General features: G+C 42.9%; 1 protein-coding gene across 1 annotated transcript in view; it reads right to left on the bottom strand.

Moving 5' to 3' along the window:
• The window catches only part of Myh13 (myosin heavy chain 13), a 52,494-nt gene that overhangs the window by 22,057 nt on the left and 11,638 nt on the right, over positions 1-18,799 (bottom strand). Inside the window, exons 11-22 of the mRNA XM_047547234.1 lie at positions 16,832-16,950; positions 15,956-16,105; positions 15,681-15,851; positions 14,599-14,908; positions 13,776-13,781; positions 12,699-12,772; positions 12,517-12,604; positions 6,882-6,999; positions 5,928-6,051; positions 4,812-4,948; positions 3,081-3,336; positions 855-1,097 (exon numbers count right to left, since the gene is read on the bottom strand). Coding sequence (XP_047403190.1) covers positions 855-1,097; positions 3,081-3,336; positions 4,812-4,948; positions 5,928-6,051; positions 6,882-6,999; positions 12,517-12,604; positions 12,699-12,772; positions 13,776-13,781; positions 14,599-14,908; positions 15,681-15,851; positions 15,956-16,105; positions 16,832-16,950 — 1,796 coding nt within the window. The remainder of the gene's footprint in view (positions 1-854; positions 1,098-3,080; positions 3,337-4,811; positions 4,949-5,927; positions 6,052-6,881; positions 7,000-12,516; positions 12,605-12,698; positions 12,773-13,775; positions 13,782-14,598; positions 14,909-15,680; positions 15,852-15,955; positions 16,106-16,831; positions 16,951-18,799) is intronic.

The raw sequence follows: 18,799 nt of genomic DNA, 5'->3' as shown, positions 1-18,799 counted from the left end.
CCATCTTTGATTCCCTGTATGTGTGCACAAACCTTTTGCTTCCAAAAGCTGAATGATATTCCCTGGTGTGAATCCACATGTTTTGCCTCTCCATTCTTCCAGGGGTGGGCCTGGATACTTCCTGCAGCTCTCCCCCACAAGCAATGCTGCTATAAACCTCCTTGCACACATCCATCTAGGGACTAGAGGAAGACTTCCTTGGTCTAAACACCTCAGAATCTCTGAATCATAAAGTATGTAGCTCTTAATTGAACTTTGTAATCCCAAAAGTTCTTCCCAAAGGCTGCATCCATCTGTAACCTACCAGTAATTCATGAGGGTCCCTGTAGGCCACCTCCCTGCCAATCAGTCCTTGGTATTATCTAGTTTTCTGCTTCCTTCATGATCTGCATGGCTCCTCAGGCAGTTTTGTTTGCTATCCCTGTCCTGAGTGCTATGAGCAACAAAGATGGATATGAAACAACTTTCTCTCTCAAGAAAATGCTGGAGGGGCTGGGGAGATAGCTCAGTCGGTAGAGTGCTTGCCTTGTAAGCACAAAGCCCTGGGTTCGATCCCCAGCACCCAAAAAAAAAAAAAAAAAAAAAGAACATGCTGGAAGTTTGTGGTATAATGAAGTAGAGCTGAGAAGAGCCTGCGGGGTGGAGAACAAGGCAGAAGAACCTAAAGACCCTTCAGCTTGGCACCTGTTCCACTCTCCCTCCTCTTTTTTTTTTTTTTTTTCAACAAGGAGTTGGGGATTCGAACCCCAGTCCTTGTGCATGCTAGGCAAGCACTCTACAAAGTGAGCTATATCCTCAGCAGCTCTCCTTCTCTTTACAGCTGGAAAGTGGGGCCTAGGAGGCCCTGGTCCCACCTTGTTCTCTGTGGCATGCTTCTCCTTTTCGACTTTTGTCAGGGTCAGCTCCAGGTCATCAATGTCTCTTTTGAGAGAGGAGCATTTGTCTTCCAGGTTCCTTTTCTTTGCAACCAGGTCAGAATTCATCTCCTCCTCCTCTTCCAGCCTCTCGGTCAGTTCTTTGACTTTGGCTTCCAGTTGGATCTTGCTTTTGATGAGACCTTCACACCGTTCCTCAGCGTCCATCAGATTTTCTGTTTCCTGAAATTACCAGGTCATTATAAGTTTTCCTTGGTCACTTGGCAAACCTTAGAAGGAAGGGGCCTGACTCTCTAAAAGCCTTTCACCTGTATCTACGCCAAGGAGTGTTTGTGCACACACACACACACACACACACACACACGTATGCACAAGCATGCACACATACACCTACATATCATCCATATGCTCTTTTTTTAGAGCACCAAGGATATCATTTATTAATAGATGATCACTTAATGCAATTTTAAAAGGAGTTCATGGAGTTATAAGTTCAGTTCAATTTATTTTATTTTATTTGGTACTAGAGATGAAACCCACGAGCGATCTATTTCTGAGCAATATCCCCAACCCTTTTTATTTTTTAAGTCCTTTTTTTTTTTTTTTTTTTTTTTGCGGTGCTGGGGATTGAACTCAGGGCCTTGTGCTTGCAAGGCAAGCACTCTACCGACTGAGCTATCTCCCCAGCCCCCTTTTTATTTTTTATTTGGAGACAGGGTCTCACTAAATTGCTGAGCCTGGCTTTGAACTTGCAGTCCTCTTGCCCCAGTCTCTTGCTGGGATTACAGATGTGTACATTCATTTTAAAGAATAAAATCTCTAAATATTTATCTGGTTATTTCATTCTTCCTAGCCAATGCCAGTTGAAAAATGACCCATCTACTCCATGTTATCCCCAGCTAACTAGTATTCCTAAAACAAGACTACCTTTAAACTTTCAACAGAGAAGTGGTACTTGTGTGTCCTTAGCTGAGCCTCCTCAAGCCATAGAATATTAAAATTAAAAACACACAAGAATCCGTGATTTAATAAGTCCACATCCCAGAAGGCTCTGTAGTGAATCTCTCAGGCAGATAAAGATTAGTTAATTCTGTTCTTCAACAAAACAGCATATATCTTCCCATAAAAGAGTATTTTAAGAACTGGATATTTATTGCAGAGAAATGGATTGAAAGGATTAGCAAGAATAAATGCTAATGTTTATTGTACATCTTTAAACCTCAGTTATGTGCTAAACATTTTACACGTGTTAACTCCTCTTATTCCCCAATTGCCATATGAGGTGAGTGCATTACTATGCCCATTTTACAGACAAGAAAACTGAGGCACAAAGAGAAGGGACTTGTGTTAGTTTACACAGCTAACGAAGATCTGGGATGTAAACTCAGGTGTCTGGTTCCGTAGGTTACTCTCTCACCACTGTGCCTAGGAAAGTGGTTTTTTGTTTGTTTGTTTGTTTGTTTTCGGTGCTAGAGATTGAAGCCAGGGCTGGGAATTGAACCCAGCTCTCCCAACTGAGCTATATCCCCAGCCCTAGGAAGGTTTTCTTAAAAACTGTGCTGTACTGATTGGGAAAGTGGAAGGGGAGTAGAAAATTCTTGGCAATAAGGCAATAGGCTTTCTCCCTTAAACTGGTCCTTTCTTTGGGATACATATATTTTTATTTCCATGCTGGCTTAAGAAGGAAAAATCACAAATGCCTTAACTTCTGGAAATTGAGGCAATCATACTGCCAAAACTTGCATGCTGCAGATGTGGTTTCATTATTTCTACTTCTTTGATAAAAAATGTGTTCTCTAAAGTGGTTTTGAATATAATACTATCTTTGAAAATCATACAAGGAAATGACTCTTTTTTGAATCAAGTAATCTCATTTTAATGACTTATTTTTATTGATATGATTTAAAAAGACCTGGTGCACTCCTGAGAGCTTTTTATTATTTAGTCACGAACAGCTCTCATATCTACAGCAACACACATCCAACTCTGCTATGGAAGACAGGGAGTGATCAGGGACAGCCCAAGTTCACTTTGCAGACATGATTTCTGGCCTGTGCAGCTTTGGCTAACCTTGGGATCAGTGGCCTGTCTTCTCCTGCAATACTTAGTGTGACCACTGGGTGGCACCACTGCCTCTCAAATAGACTCCTTAAGGGGCCTCAATGTTCTCTTTTTGTTTTGCATTCTCAGATAGGAGGTACTTACAGACTGAACCTGCAACTGGAGGTCATTCTTTTCCTGCAGCAAGGAGACCATTTTCTCCTCCAGTTCCTTCCGGCGAGCCTCAGATTTGGCCAGGTCTTCTTTGGCTTTCTCAAAGTCCTCCTTCATGGTGGCCATCTCCTTCTCAGCCTCTGCACTCTTCAGCAGAGGCTTGATTTTGAAGAAGAGGTTCATCCAAGGCCAGTGCTTGACATTCATAAAAGAGCGGATGTTGTACTGGATGCAAAAGATGGAGTCCCTGTACATTGGTTAGGACTACTATTAATAAATCACAGCAAGGCCTAATCTGCCTCAACCCCGCCTGCCCCCAAAGGACCCCCAGAATCTTCATTCTTTCTGGTTGAGTGGAAATACAGGAAATACAGCCACGTTTGCAGACCCTATGGTTCCAGAGTAGCTCTGCAAATGAGGGGCACAGGACAGAGCACATGTAAAGGTTGGAAAGAAGAGAAGGTATGGGGCCATTTGTGGATCTCCCATTTGCTGGGCTGCCTGCTGCACCACCCTATTGAAATGTTTTACCTGAGATCATTGGTAGACTCCTAGCCACCAATGCCATAAGCATCTTTTATTCCTATGATTAGGTCTTTCTCCCACATTTCAATTATTAATCAACTCTCACTTCTTTGGAACTCCTTCTGCCTTTGATTTGCTGCTTTGTAGTATTTTGCCATATGGGCCCCCTCTTCCTGCTGAAGTATTGGTAGAACCCCATGACCTGTTTTCAGTGTCTCCTGGCCTTTTGCCCTGGTAGAATTGATCTGTTTTCCTAATTTTGATTGTTGCCTACATCCCAGCATCGCCTATACAACACAGCTTCATAGTAATATTCATGAATGCCTGAAAATGTATTTCTCTCTCCCTTAAAATAGTCCTATCTTTGGGATATATATATATATATATTCCATTCGCTTCACCAAAAGAGATGCCTGGGGTATTCTAGCACGTGGTGGAGTCCACTGTGGCTCTTACAGTGTTAGAATTACACAGGGTGTCAGGGAACCAAGGCAACCAAGCTTCCACCCAAGTTCCGTTTTCCCTGAACTTCTCACATAACCAGTCATCCAAGCTGCTTTTTCCTTTTCTTGAATTATTCAAGCAATAAGACTCTTAAATATTTCTTTATTCCATGGCCTCCTCTCTCACTCATAGACTACAACTCAATTCAGGTCATTGTCTCTTTAATTTGGACTTCTGCTACAGTCAAGTCATGTCCCCTTTCATCCCCTTAGGATTTTCCTAGCTGCTAGAGTGAACTGATCTCATCACTCATCTCCTTATACGTCTTTTGGAACTTCCCCATCAACCAGAGGATGGGGACCCTGGCTGTCTGCCTTGTTCAGTGCTCCAATAATATTGACTTGCTTGTTGGTGTCCCTTCTAGTTGATTTTTTTAAATATGTCATGCAAAACTTAGAAAAATAATTTCTTCATGACAACTCCAAACCCCCAACCAGTTTGGGGGCTTGTTTGTGTCAGAGCCCCACTCCCCTGACTATAACATTGCACTTGTGTTAAAATTCACCATGCACGTGTCTGCTTCCCCCTCCATTCTGTACTCCTGTGCCAAGCAGAGTACACCCAGCATGAGATTGCTGCTCAGTAAGTGTTGGTCAAATGAATGAAGGAGAGTATCCCAACAATGAAGCAGGAAGTGACAACTGGCTGCTACATGGGAAGGGTAGGGTAAGATGAAGGGAGAATCTGCATCACCTCCTCTCCATCATCTTCTTAAACTCCACCCGCATCAGGTACCCCCTGCACACAGCCTGCGTGCGTGTCATCAGGGTCACCAGCTTCTCGTCTCTCATCTCCTCCAAAAGTCCCAAGAGTCCAGCTTTGAAGAACACCTGCATTGAAAGAGAGATGATCCTGCTTTGTCTTCAGAAGGTGTTCAACTTGGTCTCTTGAGGGAGCCTATTTCTGCCCAAGTCCCCCGCTGGACTCTCAGAGTGCTAGGTTGGAACCAGCAGCAGGTTAGCCTCCAGGACCCATCCCAGTGACTCTCGTCTCTGCAGCTGCACCTTTGGGGCAGTGAGGTAGCCTGTTCTAAAGTAGGTTCCAGGCCCACCAACCCATATGGACCAGTTCTGTCAGAGCTTACACCCAGACAGCAAAAAGGAGTCCAGAAAATAACACCAGTGCAACTGAACCCGGACTAGGAGAGAGTCACAGCTGTATCTGCTTCCTTCTCCTCCTCTCCCTGTCCATCAATGAAGGCTTGTCTCACCCTCAGGTCCATTGCACCAACTGCATGCAGGGGTAGAACTTTCTCCATCTCTATGACATCCAAGGAGAGAGAGCACTCTGTGGACCATCTGAGGACCCCAGCCTGCCACTTTCTAGAAGGTAGATCTTTGGAGTCAGGCCAGGACTGAAAGTCAGCCTTTGCCACTCAGTGGTTCCTATCTGACTTACCTCTCCATGTGACCTTGAGCTTTGTCCTTGTCATTGCCCTCCTGGAGCTTCCATTTCCCCTGCACCCTCAAGTCCTCACTGTTTCTAGAATCTTCTATGTTCTCTTCTCTCTGCGGTTCTTCCTTTCCCTTTAACACTCTCTTCTCATCTCCCTCTAGGACATCAAAGTTCCCCATTGCTTTTCACTGGGGCTTCCAATCTAAGCTTCTAGTCACTTCAAGGCCAATGTACAGATAAAACCCTCTGTTCCTAACCACAGAGCTTCCTTTATCTGGGCTGCAGATAAGGGATGGTCAAGTTGACTGGAAGAGGAAAGAGACTCTTCCCTCCAATCAACTAACAAGCAGTTGGGACTGTGGGTTTCCTGGGGGCTGAGGGTGTGGGTGGGATTCCAGCTTCTCCTGTTCTCACCTTGGTGTGGCCAAACCGGAACTGTTCCCGATCCACATCAATGGAGTTCAGGAGCTTCTCTGAAGCATTTTTGCTGTCAATGAACTGCCCTTCTGGGATGGCACTGGCATTGAGGATCCGATACCTGAGGAAAGGGGACAAAATTTCTTGAATGAATTCAACTTCCTAGAATGGTCCCATGCTTGAGACCAGGCCTTCTAGAACCTTCTTCTATTCCAACCTTAGAAGGAAGTGGAATACTTTCAGCTGCTCTGGGAGATGGGGATATTTAGGGGTTGATTCTAGGGCCATGGTAGAGAGAACAAAAAGCATAAAGGAAGCCCAGCAAGTGCACACAGGGCTGGAGTTTTGCTTTCAGAGGCAATGGTTCTTATCTAATTTACAAGAGCCTTGAAATCAACTGTAACCTACAGACCTCAGTTCTCCTACCTCTAGAGGGTCTCCTCTCCTCCTCCACTCTGGATATGGCCTGAACTTCCAGGCCCGAAGAGAGAGGTGGGAGGAGAGAGGTGGTCTGGAACAGTGGGTCTCAACAAGGGCAACTTGGTCCCCAGTGATGTCTGAAGAAATATTTGATTGTTACAGCTTGAGGGTAAGAGCTGTGGATTTGGTACCAGCATGTTGGGCAGAGGCCAGGAATGCTGCTAAAATCCTCCAGTGCACAGAACAGTCCCTTCAAAAAGAATTATCTAGCTTCAACTGTCTGTAATGTAGAGGCTGAGTCACCCTGGTCTAGAGTCACAGTTAGGTTAGAGAGCTTGGGCTCTGGCCTTGGGACATTTTGGGCAGGCCCAGCATTCATTTTGGGCATGGGATCACCTCCCAGCAAAAGACAAAGTCCATAAAAACCCCAGGAGGCTTATGAACTCATCAACCACCCAGCCCAAGGAATGATTTTGGGGAGAGCAAAAGATGCCCTCAAAAGGAGAGAGATGCAAAGACAAGGTAACCTACCTCTGTTTGAAGTCAGCATAGAGAATCCTGCTGGGGAATCCTTTTCTGCAAATCCGGATGCCCTCGAGAACCCCATTACAGCGCAGCTGGTGCATCACCAGGTAGTGGTCCATCACACCTGGGAAGAGAGCATCTTAAGAGCATGCCTGTGGTTTTTTCACTGTTCATCTTCTTTTATTTTTTATTTTCATTTTTTGTAGCAGTACAGGGTATTGAACTCGGAGGTATTTCACCATTTAGCTGTATTCCCAGCTTTTTTATTTTTATTTTTTTAATTTTGAGACAGGTTCTTGGTAAGTTGCCCAGTTTGATTTAAAACTTGCAATCCTTTTGCCTAAGCCTCCAGAGTTTCATGGCTCATTGTTCATCCTGGATGATCACCAGGAATTACTCCAAAACATCCAGATTTGAGGAGAAAAGAGTTAATGCCAGCTTTAAGGTGGGGGGTTGGAGTTGACTGAAACCTGATGAAATCTCTGTCCCACAGAGGAAATAATCCCAGTCTCTTAGGGGGTCTCTAGCACCCACAACCAAGGGAATAAGAACCAAAGGTTTGATCTTTACCCTGCTTATGGCTCTAGATTCTAACCTGACTCCCAGAGAGGGCACAATAGGTGTGGAGTGGCTATTGGGCTTCCCATTAGGTTACTCAAAATGCCTTCCTACCTCTACACTATACGGACTTGTCTTCAGTGAGAGAAGAGAAATAAAATAGAGAAGAAGGAGGGCTGTTAGGGAGCAGGCTGAATTCAGAGTGGGTGGTCACCGGTCAATTGCTTGGCACCTGCTGTGGCAAGTGGGGTTGATGACTAAAAGTTTTACAGAAGGACAAACCCCCATGGGGGAGTACTATGACCACTCTTGGTAATCATTCTGGGTCAGGCACAATTCAAACTGGGGCTGAGAACATTCTGACTTGGGGCTATTTGAGGGGTTACAGGGGAGATATCATGGCTAGATGAGGGCTTCTTTAAAAAAATATTTTTATTTGTTCTTATTAGTTATAAATAATAGTAGAATGTATTTGACATATCATACATACATGGAGTATAATCTCCCACCCCTCTAGTTGTTCGCGATATAGAACTATATTGCTCATGTATTCATACATGAACATAGGAAAGTCATGTCCAATTCATTCTACTACCTTTCCTATTCCTATTTCCCCTTCCTTCCCTTCATTCCCCTTTGTCTAATAGAAAGTACTTCTCTTCTCACTTACTTTCCCTGTCTTCTATGAGTTAGCAGTAGCATATAAGAGAAAACATTTGGCTTTGGTTTTTTGGGATTGGTTAATTTCACTTAGCATGATATTCTCCAGTTCCAAAATGATGACTTCTTAACAAGGGCTCCCTAAGTTGCTGGAGAGGGTATGGCTGAAGCTGGCTTTGACTTAACCTTATGGAAATAAGGTTATAACCTTATGGAATGCTACAAGCTTCCCTAGTGGTTGTGAAGACAGATTGTTATACAATTATGCAATTTCTAAGGCTTTTGCTAGAGCTGCACTGTCTGATACAGCAGTTATTACCTACGTGAGACTATTTACATTACAATTCATTAGCATTAAAAATTCATTTTCTTAGTTGCACTAGCCACATTTCACTTAACTAATGGCTGCCATATTGGACAGTGCAGACCATGAACATCTCCATCCTTCCCAAAGGTTCAATTGGACAGTGATTCCCTAGAGAAAAATTTGGTTCAGACCAAATAGAAATTGTGTCAGAAATTCAGAAAATCACTGATGTAGAGAGAACTTTACAAATCATCTAGTCCACCCCTCATTAATTCTCAGATGACCATTCCTACGGGTTCAAATCCCAGCTGTGCTGTTTACTAGCTGGGTGAACTAAAATTTTCCATGCCTCTATTTCTTCACTTGTAAAATAAGAAAAATACGAGTATCTACCTTAAAAGACTATTGTGAGGATTAAGGGAATGAAGATGAGTGAAGAGGTTAAGATAGCCCCTGACATACTGTAGGGGCTCCACAGACACTTGTCCCTGTGATTTGCTGCGACCTGGCATGGTCAAAAGCAAGACTAAGGCCCACATCCCCACAAGAGCCAGAAGCAGGGAGAAAAGGCACAGGTAGAGGACAATTACCCTTTTAGAGCCAAAAGAAAAGAATCATCATCTGATGATGGGGAGACTAGAGCAGCCATGCTGCTTGCCGAGCTGTGCACCTGTTGGGTACTGTGTGCACTTGGTGGCTGGGAGAGAGAGAAGGATGGGGGTCGGGCTCTTTCCTAATCCCCACAGAACCCTGGGGAGACAGAGGCCTGGAGAGGTGAAAGGCTTTACAAAGTAGTGGCAGAACTGAGACTGAACCCTCTGTCGTCCCAGACCCCTCTTCTCTGTGCAGAGCGTTCTGAGTTGAAATATCTCAGGGGTTGCTCTATATGTTTCTTCCCAACCCTGGATGAGGTGTTTTCTAACAGGTCCATGAAAAGTCCTCCTTTGTCTTGGTACAAACTTCCAGAACTTGCAAAATGTTCCCTGAACCATTGCCTTCTCCTTCTCCTATTACCAATCTCCGGAGATTTTTCCTTTTTATCCCCCTTCACTTTTTACTTCCATCTCGCTCTTTTCTCCTGCCATCTCAGCCTACCCTGGGCAGCTGCATGAATCATGATATCCATGTGTCCATACACACTGCATTTGATGACGCTTTGACATCTCAGGGGACTTGCTAACCAGGGAAAGACTGCCCCTTCAGTAGCTAGCGGACTCTTAGCATTAGCAAACCATTCCCTTTTAATTTAGGCTTTCATATGCAAAGCAACCAATCCAAAGCCCTTGCATTCCGAACATTGTCCTTATCCAACTCTCACACTCTGGGACATTGTCCCTCTGTCCTAATCACACCACAGCAAAGACATCTGGGGACAGTTCATATACCTTGAAACCTGATGCAATTATTCAGTCTGTCCAATCCTAAACCAGCTGAGCCTGCTGACAATGCCTCACCCATTTTTTTCCATGAAAACCACAATGAAGCCTCTTACCAGAGATTTTTCCCTCGCTCTTCTAATGCTCCCTAACCTGGCCCTTCCCTAACCTTCCCTGCCTGACCCTACAGGTTGAGCCCCCTCCTCTTGGAAACTGAGCATGACAAACTATCTTTTCAGTGACACCTGATCTGTTGGCCTCATCACACCTAAATAATAATCAAACCCACATTTTAAAACGGCATACATACACCTGGAACGTCCCAGGCTTGTCACAAGAGGAGGAACCAAGGTGGCAGCCCCGCTCCCTAAGTGCTCCTGTTTCTGAGCTCATGAAGCCCTGGAGGGTTGTAGAAGGACAACTAGAAAGAACCATGTGTGCCTGTGGGTGGGGAGGAGGTTGGAGAGTTGGTCTCGGGCTATGGCTTCCAGTCCCAGCTCTGGGTGCCCCAGGGCAAATCACTGGAATCCCAGAGTCTCCGGTGGGACCTCCTTTAGGAAGTGAAGGGGTTGCACTAAGTGCTTTATGAGGTGTCACCCAGGCTACCACAGCAGTGTGTTAGTCTCTTTCCAGAAAAGGGAATGAAAATAGAGCCATGCCAGAGCAAAGGAGAAACAGAGAGGAAATGACAGATTTTCCTGGGATTGATGTTTTGAAAGAAAAGGTAAGCCATTGGTAGAGTTGGAACCCCCAGAGGTCAACCCATCCCTGTCCCTCCTGATATTTGAAGGCCATCTACTTTCTGGAGGATCCATGCTATGGGCACATCTGATTTATGCAAATATGTGCCTAATGACAGCAATGACAGAAACTGATGTTTTCATGATAAAACACCAATGTATAAGGCAATGATTTCATTTGACACTTGACCAAGGAAAGGGCTGTTTCAAGTCTGGAGGAGACACCAGCTGTGTGGGCTCACTGGGAAGCCACAGCATGCCCTTAGCAGTGTGTATCAAGATGATGCACTGGCTTTGGTCTTTGACTTGGACTTTAGAATCTAAATTTCACGGAAGATACACTTCCACTAAATAAGTACATGCAGTTATTTGGGGAGGTATGGTTTCTGGTTGTGCATCCTCCTGCTACTCATTGATAGACAACATTTATTGAGTGTTCACAATGTGCTTGCCCTGATTTAAGTGTTTTTCTTGTACTTGCTCATTTAATCCTCATAACAACCCTCTAAAGCAGATTGAATGAGTTAATGCTTATAAAGTGAGTCACTGGATTAAGAGGCATTTTACTCCTTTTATTAGCACTTATCAAAGAAAGAAGTCAAAATGCCACTTGTCATCCTCATTTTATAGACGGGAAAGATGAGGCAGACAGAACTAAAATTTTTGGCTTGGGGTAATATGGTGAGTAGAGCTGGGACAATTTCTCAGAGCAATCTGGTATCTCCATTCACTCGTGATGTGGAAGAGGTGGGTGTTTAATCATGAGCCTGGAGTTCAGAGTTTGGTATATAAGGACTTCACTGTGGGTAGGCTACCGCACAGCCATAGCTCTTTGTGACAGTTTGTTCTTTTTGAGACAAATGACCCTGAGAAACAGCTATACTCTAGTATGTGAACCAGTACTGAGTGACAGAGTTAAGGTCTCACTTTAGTGCATGGTGTTCTTTATCTAGATACATATGATCTCTGATTCTCAGTTCTCTTGCTTTTAAAGTAGAGACAATCATGCATATCTGTTTCAAGGGCGAGAGGTAATTTAAGGTGACTGACATATACTATAGGCTAAAAAACAAATCTGTTGTTGTTGATATTGATGATTATTTGCCAAATGCAGTAATTCTTAACTTTAGGGTAAAAGAGGCCAATAGAGTCCTTTAAGAATCTTATGAAAGCTATAGATGGAATGTGTCTAGACATACTATATTTGGATTATGATTTCATGGTAGGGACACCAGAAAAAATACAGGTTGCCTAGTTGAATTTGAATTTCACATATAAAGTGAATAATTTTTAATATTTAAATTAAAGAAATTTTTAACAAATATATCCCAAACATTGCATGGGTCACATTAAGTAATTTTGTGGAGAGGGGGTTGTGGTGAAGGAGATTAAACTTAGGGACACTATACTACTGAGCTGCATCCCTAGCCTTTTTTATTTTGAGACAGGGTCTTGCTAAGTTGCTTAGGTTGGCCTCAAACTTGGGATCCTCTTGCCCGAGTCTCCTGAGTTGCTGGATTACAGGCATACACCAATGCACCAGGCAGCAAGTTTTGAACTATTTATCTGAAATCCACATGTAGTAGAATGAAATTTAATCCCTATTTCTCACCCTGCACACAGCTCAACTCAAGGTGTATCAAAGACCTAGAAATTAGACCAGAAACCCTGCTTATAGTGCAAAAAAATGTAGGCCCAACACTCCAACACTTTGGCTCAGGAACTGACTTCTTTTACAAGACTCCTAATGCGCAAAAAGTAGAATCGATAATCAATAAATGGGATGGCATCAAACTAAAAAACTTCTTCACAGCAAATGAAACTAGAATTTAAAATGGCATCTAGTATTTTTATTTACAAGTCAGGTAACCTGGTTTAACAGACTAATCTGAGAAATGATAAAGACTATAACCCTTTCCCCACACACATCCACAGAATTTTATGTCTATTTTAGGAAGTCCTGCTCTGTTCAATAATGGCAAGATGGGATTGTTACTCACCAGGAGTCTTGGTCTCATTGGGAATCAGACATCGTACAAAGTGAGGGTGAGTGCTCCTTAAGTTGGTCATCAGTTTGTTTAAATTTTCCTGGGACACAAACCAAAACAAGCACGTTTGTTTTAGCACATGTCATTTTTGCTGGGCAGAAAAACGACAATGTAGAAGTTGCTAAAACACGAACCCTGAACACGGCTGACACCGTCTGGAAAGAGGAGCCCTTCTTCTTCCCGCCCTTCTTGCTTCCCCCAGAGTCACCTAGAGGCAGACACAGAAGGGTATGTGAGACACAGCCTAGAGAGCCCAGCGGGGGACTCCCTAACCACCTCTTCCAAGCCCAGAAACAGGAGTTTTGGTTTTCTTTTGACTTAAGAGACCTAATTTTTTGTTTGTTTGATTTTAAACTGTTCAGATTTGTGGACATTCAGCTTTATACCCGTTGATGGGGTGGGGAAGGTTGTGGGTAGCATTTCACTTCAATAATAACTTAAGACTCTCAGAACAGGTCAGTCTCTTACCTTTAGAAGTTAGATATGAAATCACATTGAATAATTGGCAAGATTGAGCCATCCCTCTTAATGGTTGTAATTTCTTTCTTGAGTTTACTTCCTTTTATTCCAGTTTCTGTTTAGCTCTTTTCTTTTTCTTCTTTCTTTTTTTCTTTTTCTTTTTCTTTTTTTGGTAGTACTGAGGATTGAACCCAGGTCCTTCCACATACTAGGCAAGTGCTGTACCACTGAGCTACATCCTCAGTTCCCCTGTTTACCTCTTAATAAGAAAGTAACTGAAGGTAATAAAAGTGAGCTGAGAATATTGTACAAGTCAATTTTTCTTCTCTTTCTGAAAGAAATAACCCAATTTGCTATCTTAATTTGGAGTCAGTGATATTTGGTCTACTTTTTCTGAATGACTTACTTTGATATTTAGCTCACATCCTCATCTGGTCTTATATTAAAGTTTTAGTGCTATATCTAAGTGAGGTTATATAATATAGTTACAGAGACACACTGGCCAGATTTAAAGAAAATGTTGTTCCTTGTTCAAGTTTAAACTTGTACACATTTATTGCATTTCTGTGCCAAAGTATGCTAGACATTAATTTTTAAAAGATCTCATTATCTGTGAGATGTTTATATTGCATATATTTAAAATTAAAAGCATTGATAAAATAAATTTGTGCATCTAGGTAGCCCATCCTTTTCAACTCTACTTAGGCAATTATTTAAAATATAAATACAATGGTAACCTTAAAAATTGATACTAGCTTCTGAAGTCAGTTTAGAAAAGTATTCAGCCACCTCAGAAGGTTACCATAGTTACCATATGACACAGCAATTCCACTCCTAGGTGTATATTCCCCTCAAGAGAAGTGACAACACATTTTCCCATAGAAACATGTCTACAAATGCTCATAGCAGCAGTTTTCACAATAGACAAAAGGTCAAGACAACCCAAGTGTCCGTCAACAGATGAATGGATGAACAAAATGTGGTACATTCATACAATGGGATGTTATTTATCTATAGAAAGGAAGGAAGTACCGATGAAATACGCCACATTGTGGACAAACCCTGAAAACATTAGTCTGAGTGAAAGCAGCCAGACACAAAGGCCATTTAGTGTGTGATTCAACTTGTAACAGATTTCTAGAATAGGCAAATCCATAGAGACAGAAAGTGGATTAGTGGTTTTCAGGGGCTGGGGACCAAAATGGGCAGTGACTGATGTTGATAGATTGCAGAGGTGATGGCGGTAGTGGTACAATATTGTGAATATACTAAACACTACTGAAATTTTTAAAGGGTAAATTTTATTGTATGTAGATTATATGTTAATAAAAAACAATTAAACAATGCAATAATGGCTAGTTTGGGCACTAAGAGGTCAACTGTACCTCCACAGACCTTTGTCTTAAGGAACAGGAGGAGCTGGAGTAGGGGAAAGAAAAATGGAGAACAGAGACGGACAAATAAGTCAAGCTCAGCCTGAAGCTCATGCTTGACTACTGGTTCAATGAGCAGCTTTGGGATATGAGTAATTACAGAGAGCTTTCCAGAGGGGGGAAATAAAGATAAGAATTTTACCTGTTTCAGCACCCGCATAGTTGGAGAAAAGGAAGGAGAGCAACTTCAGTGAAGATTTCTGGTACAGTCCCACCACAGTCTCATTCAGGGGGTCCTTGTTCTTGTCCAGCCAGCCGGCAATGTTGTAGTCCACAGTGCCAGCATAATGCACCAGTGAGAAGTGGGCCTCGGCCTTGCCTTTGGCAGGCTTGGGCTTCTGGAAGTTGTTGGACTTTCCAAGGTGCTGGTCGTATAGCTTGTTCTTGAAGGAGGTGTCTGTTGCCTTGGGGAACATGCACTCCTCTTCCAGGATGGAGAAGATGCCCATAGGCTGGAAGGAGGAGAACAGAGACCAGGCCTCTTTATTTAAGAGTACTTACCAATGGCTCCATGATCTGGAGAAGCCAAAGAGAATTTCTTTGGTGCCTTCACTCTGGTACTAGGAACACTGGAACATAATAAGCTCTGTGACAGCAAGGCTTCTGGTTTGGTGCAATGACAGAACAGTGGTAGATACACAGAATGTGTTCAATAATTGTTGAACAAAAGAACATGGAATGAAATTTTGTGCATATAAATGTAGCTCACTTTTAGCAATAGACTTAAAAAATAGAAAGTTGCACAAGTCATACATTAAATAATATCTGGGTTTCTCATTTCTACTTAGGAAGATATAGTTATTCCAACACAATGTTTTCAAAATTGTTATGGAAAGTTCTTTTTAAAAAGTTAATGTCATCTCCTGTTTTCATAGTAATACTCCACCAAGAATCCCTCTGTGCCTGGTCCCTCCTCTTTGGGTCTTTGGCTAAACCTAAAGGATCAGAAGTGCCACAGTCCTTGCTGGGCTTCCACTCACATTCTTGGGAATAACTGAACCCTTGGATCTGAACCACCCATGCACCTCGTTTAGGTGTCAGAACAGATTCTGGGGTGCTTTCCAAATGCTTTATCCTCTCTGCAAAAGGGGATTCAGTCATCTGAAAGCTCACAGCTTCAGAGAGTAGGGTTAGGGCACCAAACTATTAGCAGAGGAGAAGCAGAACAAGTATCCCAGGGTCCCAGCCAAAAGGAGCTGCCCCTGGGGAGCAGCGTTTCTCTACCTTCTCGATGAGCTCAATGCAGGCGGCCAGGTCCATCCCGAAGTCAATGAACTCCCACTCGATGCCTTCCTTCTTGTATTCCTCCTGCTCCAGCACGAACATGTGGTGGTTGAAAAACTGTTGCAGTTTCTCATTGGTGAAGTTGATGCACAGCTGCTCCAGGCTGTTGAACTGGGTGTTGCCAAAACCAAAGAGTTTGAGTGAGTTTGGAAAATTCACTGGAAATTTTGGCAAGCAGACACCAAGTAGGTCAGTCATTTTACCAAACAACTCACATCAAAGATCTCAAAGCCAGCAATGTCCAAGACCCCAATGAAATACTGCCTGGGCTGCTTGGTGTCTAGCTGCTGGTTGATACGGGTGACCATCCACAGGAACATTTTCTCGTAGACAGCTTTGGCCAGGGCTCCCACCGAGTTGGTCACCTTGAGGAAGGATCACCCATACCACACTCAAATTAGGGATTTTACAGTTGCATTAAGTTGGAACAGATGAAATAGATGTCAAGAAGGTGAAAAGCAATTGAATTTTGCAATTTCATACTGTTCAATATAATGTTAAATATTTCTTGAGACATTTGCCCACCTCATGATGCTACTCTTTCTTTCAGAACTATTCCACTTACAAAGATAATTTTCTAACAACCAGAGTTATAACCCGTGACTCTAGCCCCTGGCCATACTTATTTGAGCCAGAGGTGGAGCCTTGATCCAGGATGGGTGACATGGAGTGTCTCTTAAGAGAATCTGGAGTTGACTGGTCTCAGTCTCAGCATGGAGCTGCAAACACAGAGATGTAAACTTGGGAGGTATGAGGGTATCACCTGCCAGAGAGCTGGAGAAAGCTTACCCACCTAAGTGAAGATACAAAAGTGAAAGAGAGAGCCTATAGCACCTCAGTGGAGCAGCTAGAAAAAGGCTGCCTAGCTCCAGAGAGTTCCCCTTTGCTTGATTCCTGGCCCTCATGGCACCCCGGGGGTGTTTTTTTCTTTGGCATTACTTGAGTTCCCCCTGAGGCCTAAGAATGAAATCCCCCTTAATGTCAAAAACAGTTTCCTAAGTATTTCTGAGAATTGCCACGGCGAAGACTTTAGGATGATGATTAAAATAGCAAAATACCTTCCTCAACTGGACTCAAAGCATTTCCATTACCTGTTGGACATTTTGCCCTTTGGTGACATATTCATTTCCAACCTTCACCCTTGGACAGCACAGGCCTTTCAGCATTTCTGCAGAATTCAGACCCATCAGGTATCCAGCTTTGTCAGCCACTGACAGGAGAGGAGAAATGTGTCATGCAAAAGCAGCCACTGCTAAAGCACCCAATTAGGCTCTTGTTCCTCCCAGAAATGTTTTCTATTAACCCTTCTGATGTTTCTGTGTTATCCCATATGTACCAGGACTAGACTTAACCAGTGAAGTTTCAATTCAATTCGTAGTCCAGGGACCTGTCTCGAGAACTTCCAATTTGCCTCCTAGATATAACCTTTACCAGCAATTAACTTTTTGATTGATCCTGACCTACTGATATTTCAACTTCATAAAAAGATATAAATGACATAGTAATATTAGAGTCCAGTAACACATAAAATGGTATGGAAGTAAAGGAGGCACCATCTGGACAGTTGACAACACATTAGGCACTTTCCTAATTTATACAAAGTGCCATGCTAGTGACCAAAAGAGGCACAAAACCTTGACTCTGACTTCAAGTGTTCATAGACAGGCAATTGGCAGTTGGCAATTTCATATGGCTCATGGACTGTGCTTGGCCCTCAGTATCTGTGGGTTCTGTATATGCAGATTCTACTAACCCTGGATCAAAAATATTTGGGAAAAAATCACATCAGTATAAGCATAGAATTTTTTTTCTTGTCCTTATTATCTAAGCAAAAAGGCACAGCTATTTACATAGAATTTACATTGTTTGGTATTGTGAGTAATTTAGAGATAATTTAAAGTATCCTGGAGGATGTGCATAGGTTATATGTGAATCCCTGGGGGTACTCCTTGGGCTGGGGGGTTGGTGAGCTGAGAAGCTGACTGCTGACTGATTAATCCCAGCTGGTCACATGTGCTACTTGGAGTGTCAGTGGTTTCTGCAGCTTGCCAAACACATTCTAAACCATTCATCCTGGCACTCAAGGCCTTTCAGAACAAATGCCAAAATAATCACATTTGAATTCTAATTTCTTACAAATCCACTACACATAGACTGCTCTATAACCAAGGTGGACCACCCTCTGTTCCTTCCTTCCCAGCATATTCTTTTCTGTACTACTTTTCCCCAGGCAATTTCTTATGCCTATTCTTCCCTCTTGTCCACATTTTTCAGAATCCTAATCCTCCTTCACAGTCCAGATCAGTGTCTCTTCCTCTAGGAAACCTTCCCTGATTACCCCAGTCAGAAATGCATTCTGCTGAGAGCTCTGTTTCTCTTCCATTATTTACTCTGCACACCTGTGATGTGCAAGATTCTAAGACAGCTCTGAGACATACGCCCCCTGGTGTGTATGACGGGATATCACATCCATGATGAGTTTAATAACCAGTTGACTTTGAGTCCATATAAAAGGGAGATTATCCTAGGAGGGACTAACCTAACTAGGTGGGCTTTATGGGACTGATAAATTCATGTAAATTTCCCTAATCTCTAATTCCTTCTTATTACCTGAGAGTATAAAACACTGCTGCACACACTTTGGGGATGATCTAAGAAGGCAGAATTATCACCCATGTTGCCAGCCTTTTATTCAATGCATTTGTAGGATGCATTGTGAGAGGTAAGAGTTTCAATTAGTAGGACATAGGGGGGTAAATCCTGTCCTTGTTCAGCCCTCCTGCTTCCCTGGTTCTATTCCCAAACCTCTCAGGGGTGATGCAGAGGATATTAGTGGGGTCAGCCAGGTGAGAGTTATGAAGAGGAACATTTGTTCACCAGTCCTTACTTCAGGGTCAAGTTCAACAGATGTCAAGGTGGGAGTGATAGGAAGAAGAAAATTTGGACCCCACTTTATCAAAGGCCTCATTTTAGGCCCAAATGATTAGAACAGTATTGTAGACATTAATAGTAATGATATACACAGACATAATGTGAAGGTCACTTAATGATTCTCACAT

Source organism: Sciurus carolinensis, chromosome 3, assembly GCF_902686445.1.
Source record: "Sciurus carolinensis chromosome 3, mSciCar1.2, whole genome shotgun sequence".
NCBI classification, from domain to species: Eukaryota; Metazoa; Chordata; class Mammalia; order Rodentia; family Sciuridae; genus Sciurus; species Sciurus carolinensis.
The sequence above is the reverse complement of the archived record's forward strand: the minus strand, read 5'-3'. Positions and strand labels throughout refer to the sequence as shown.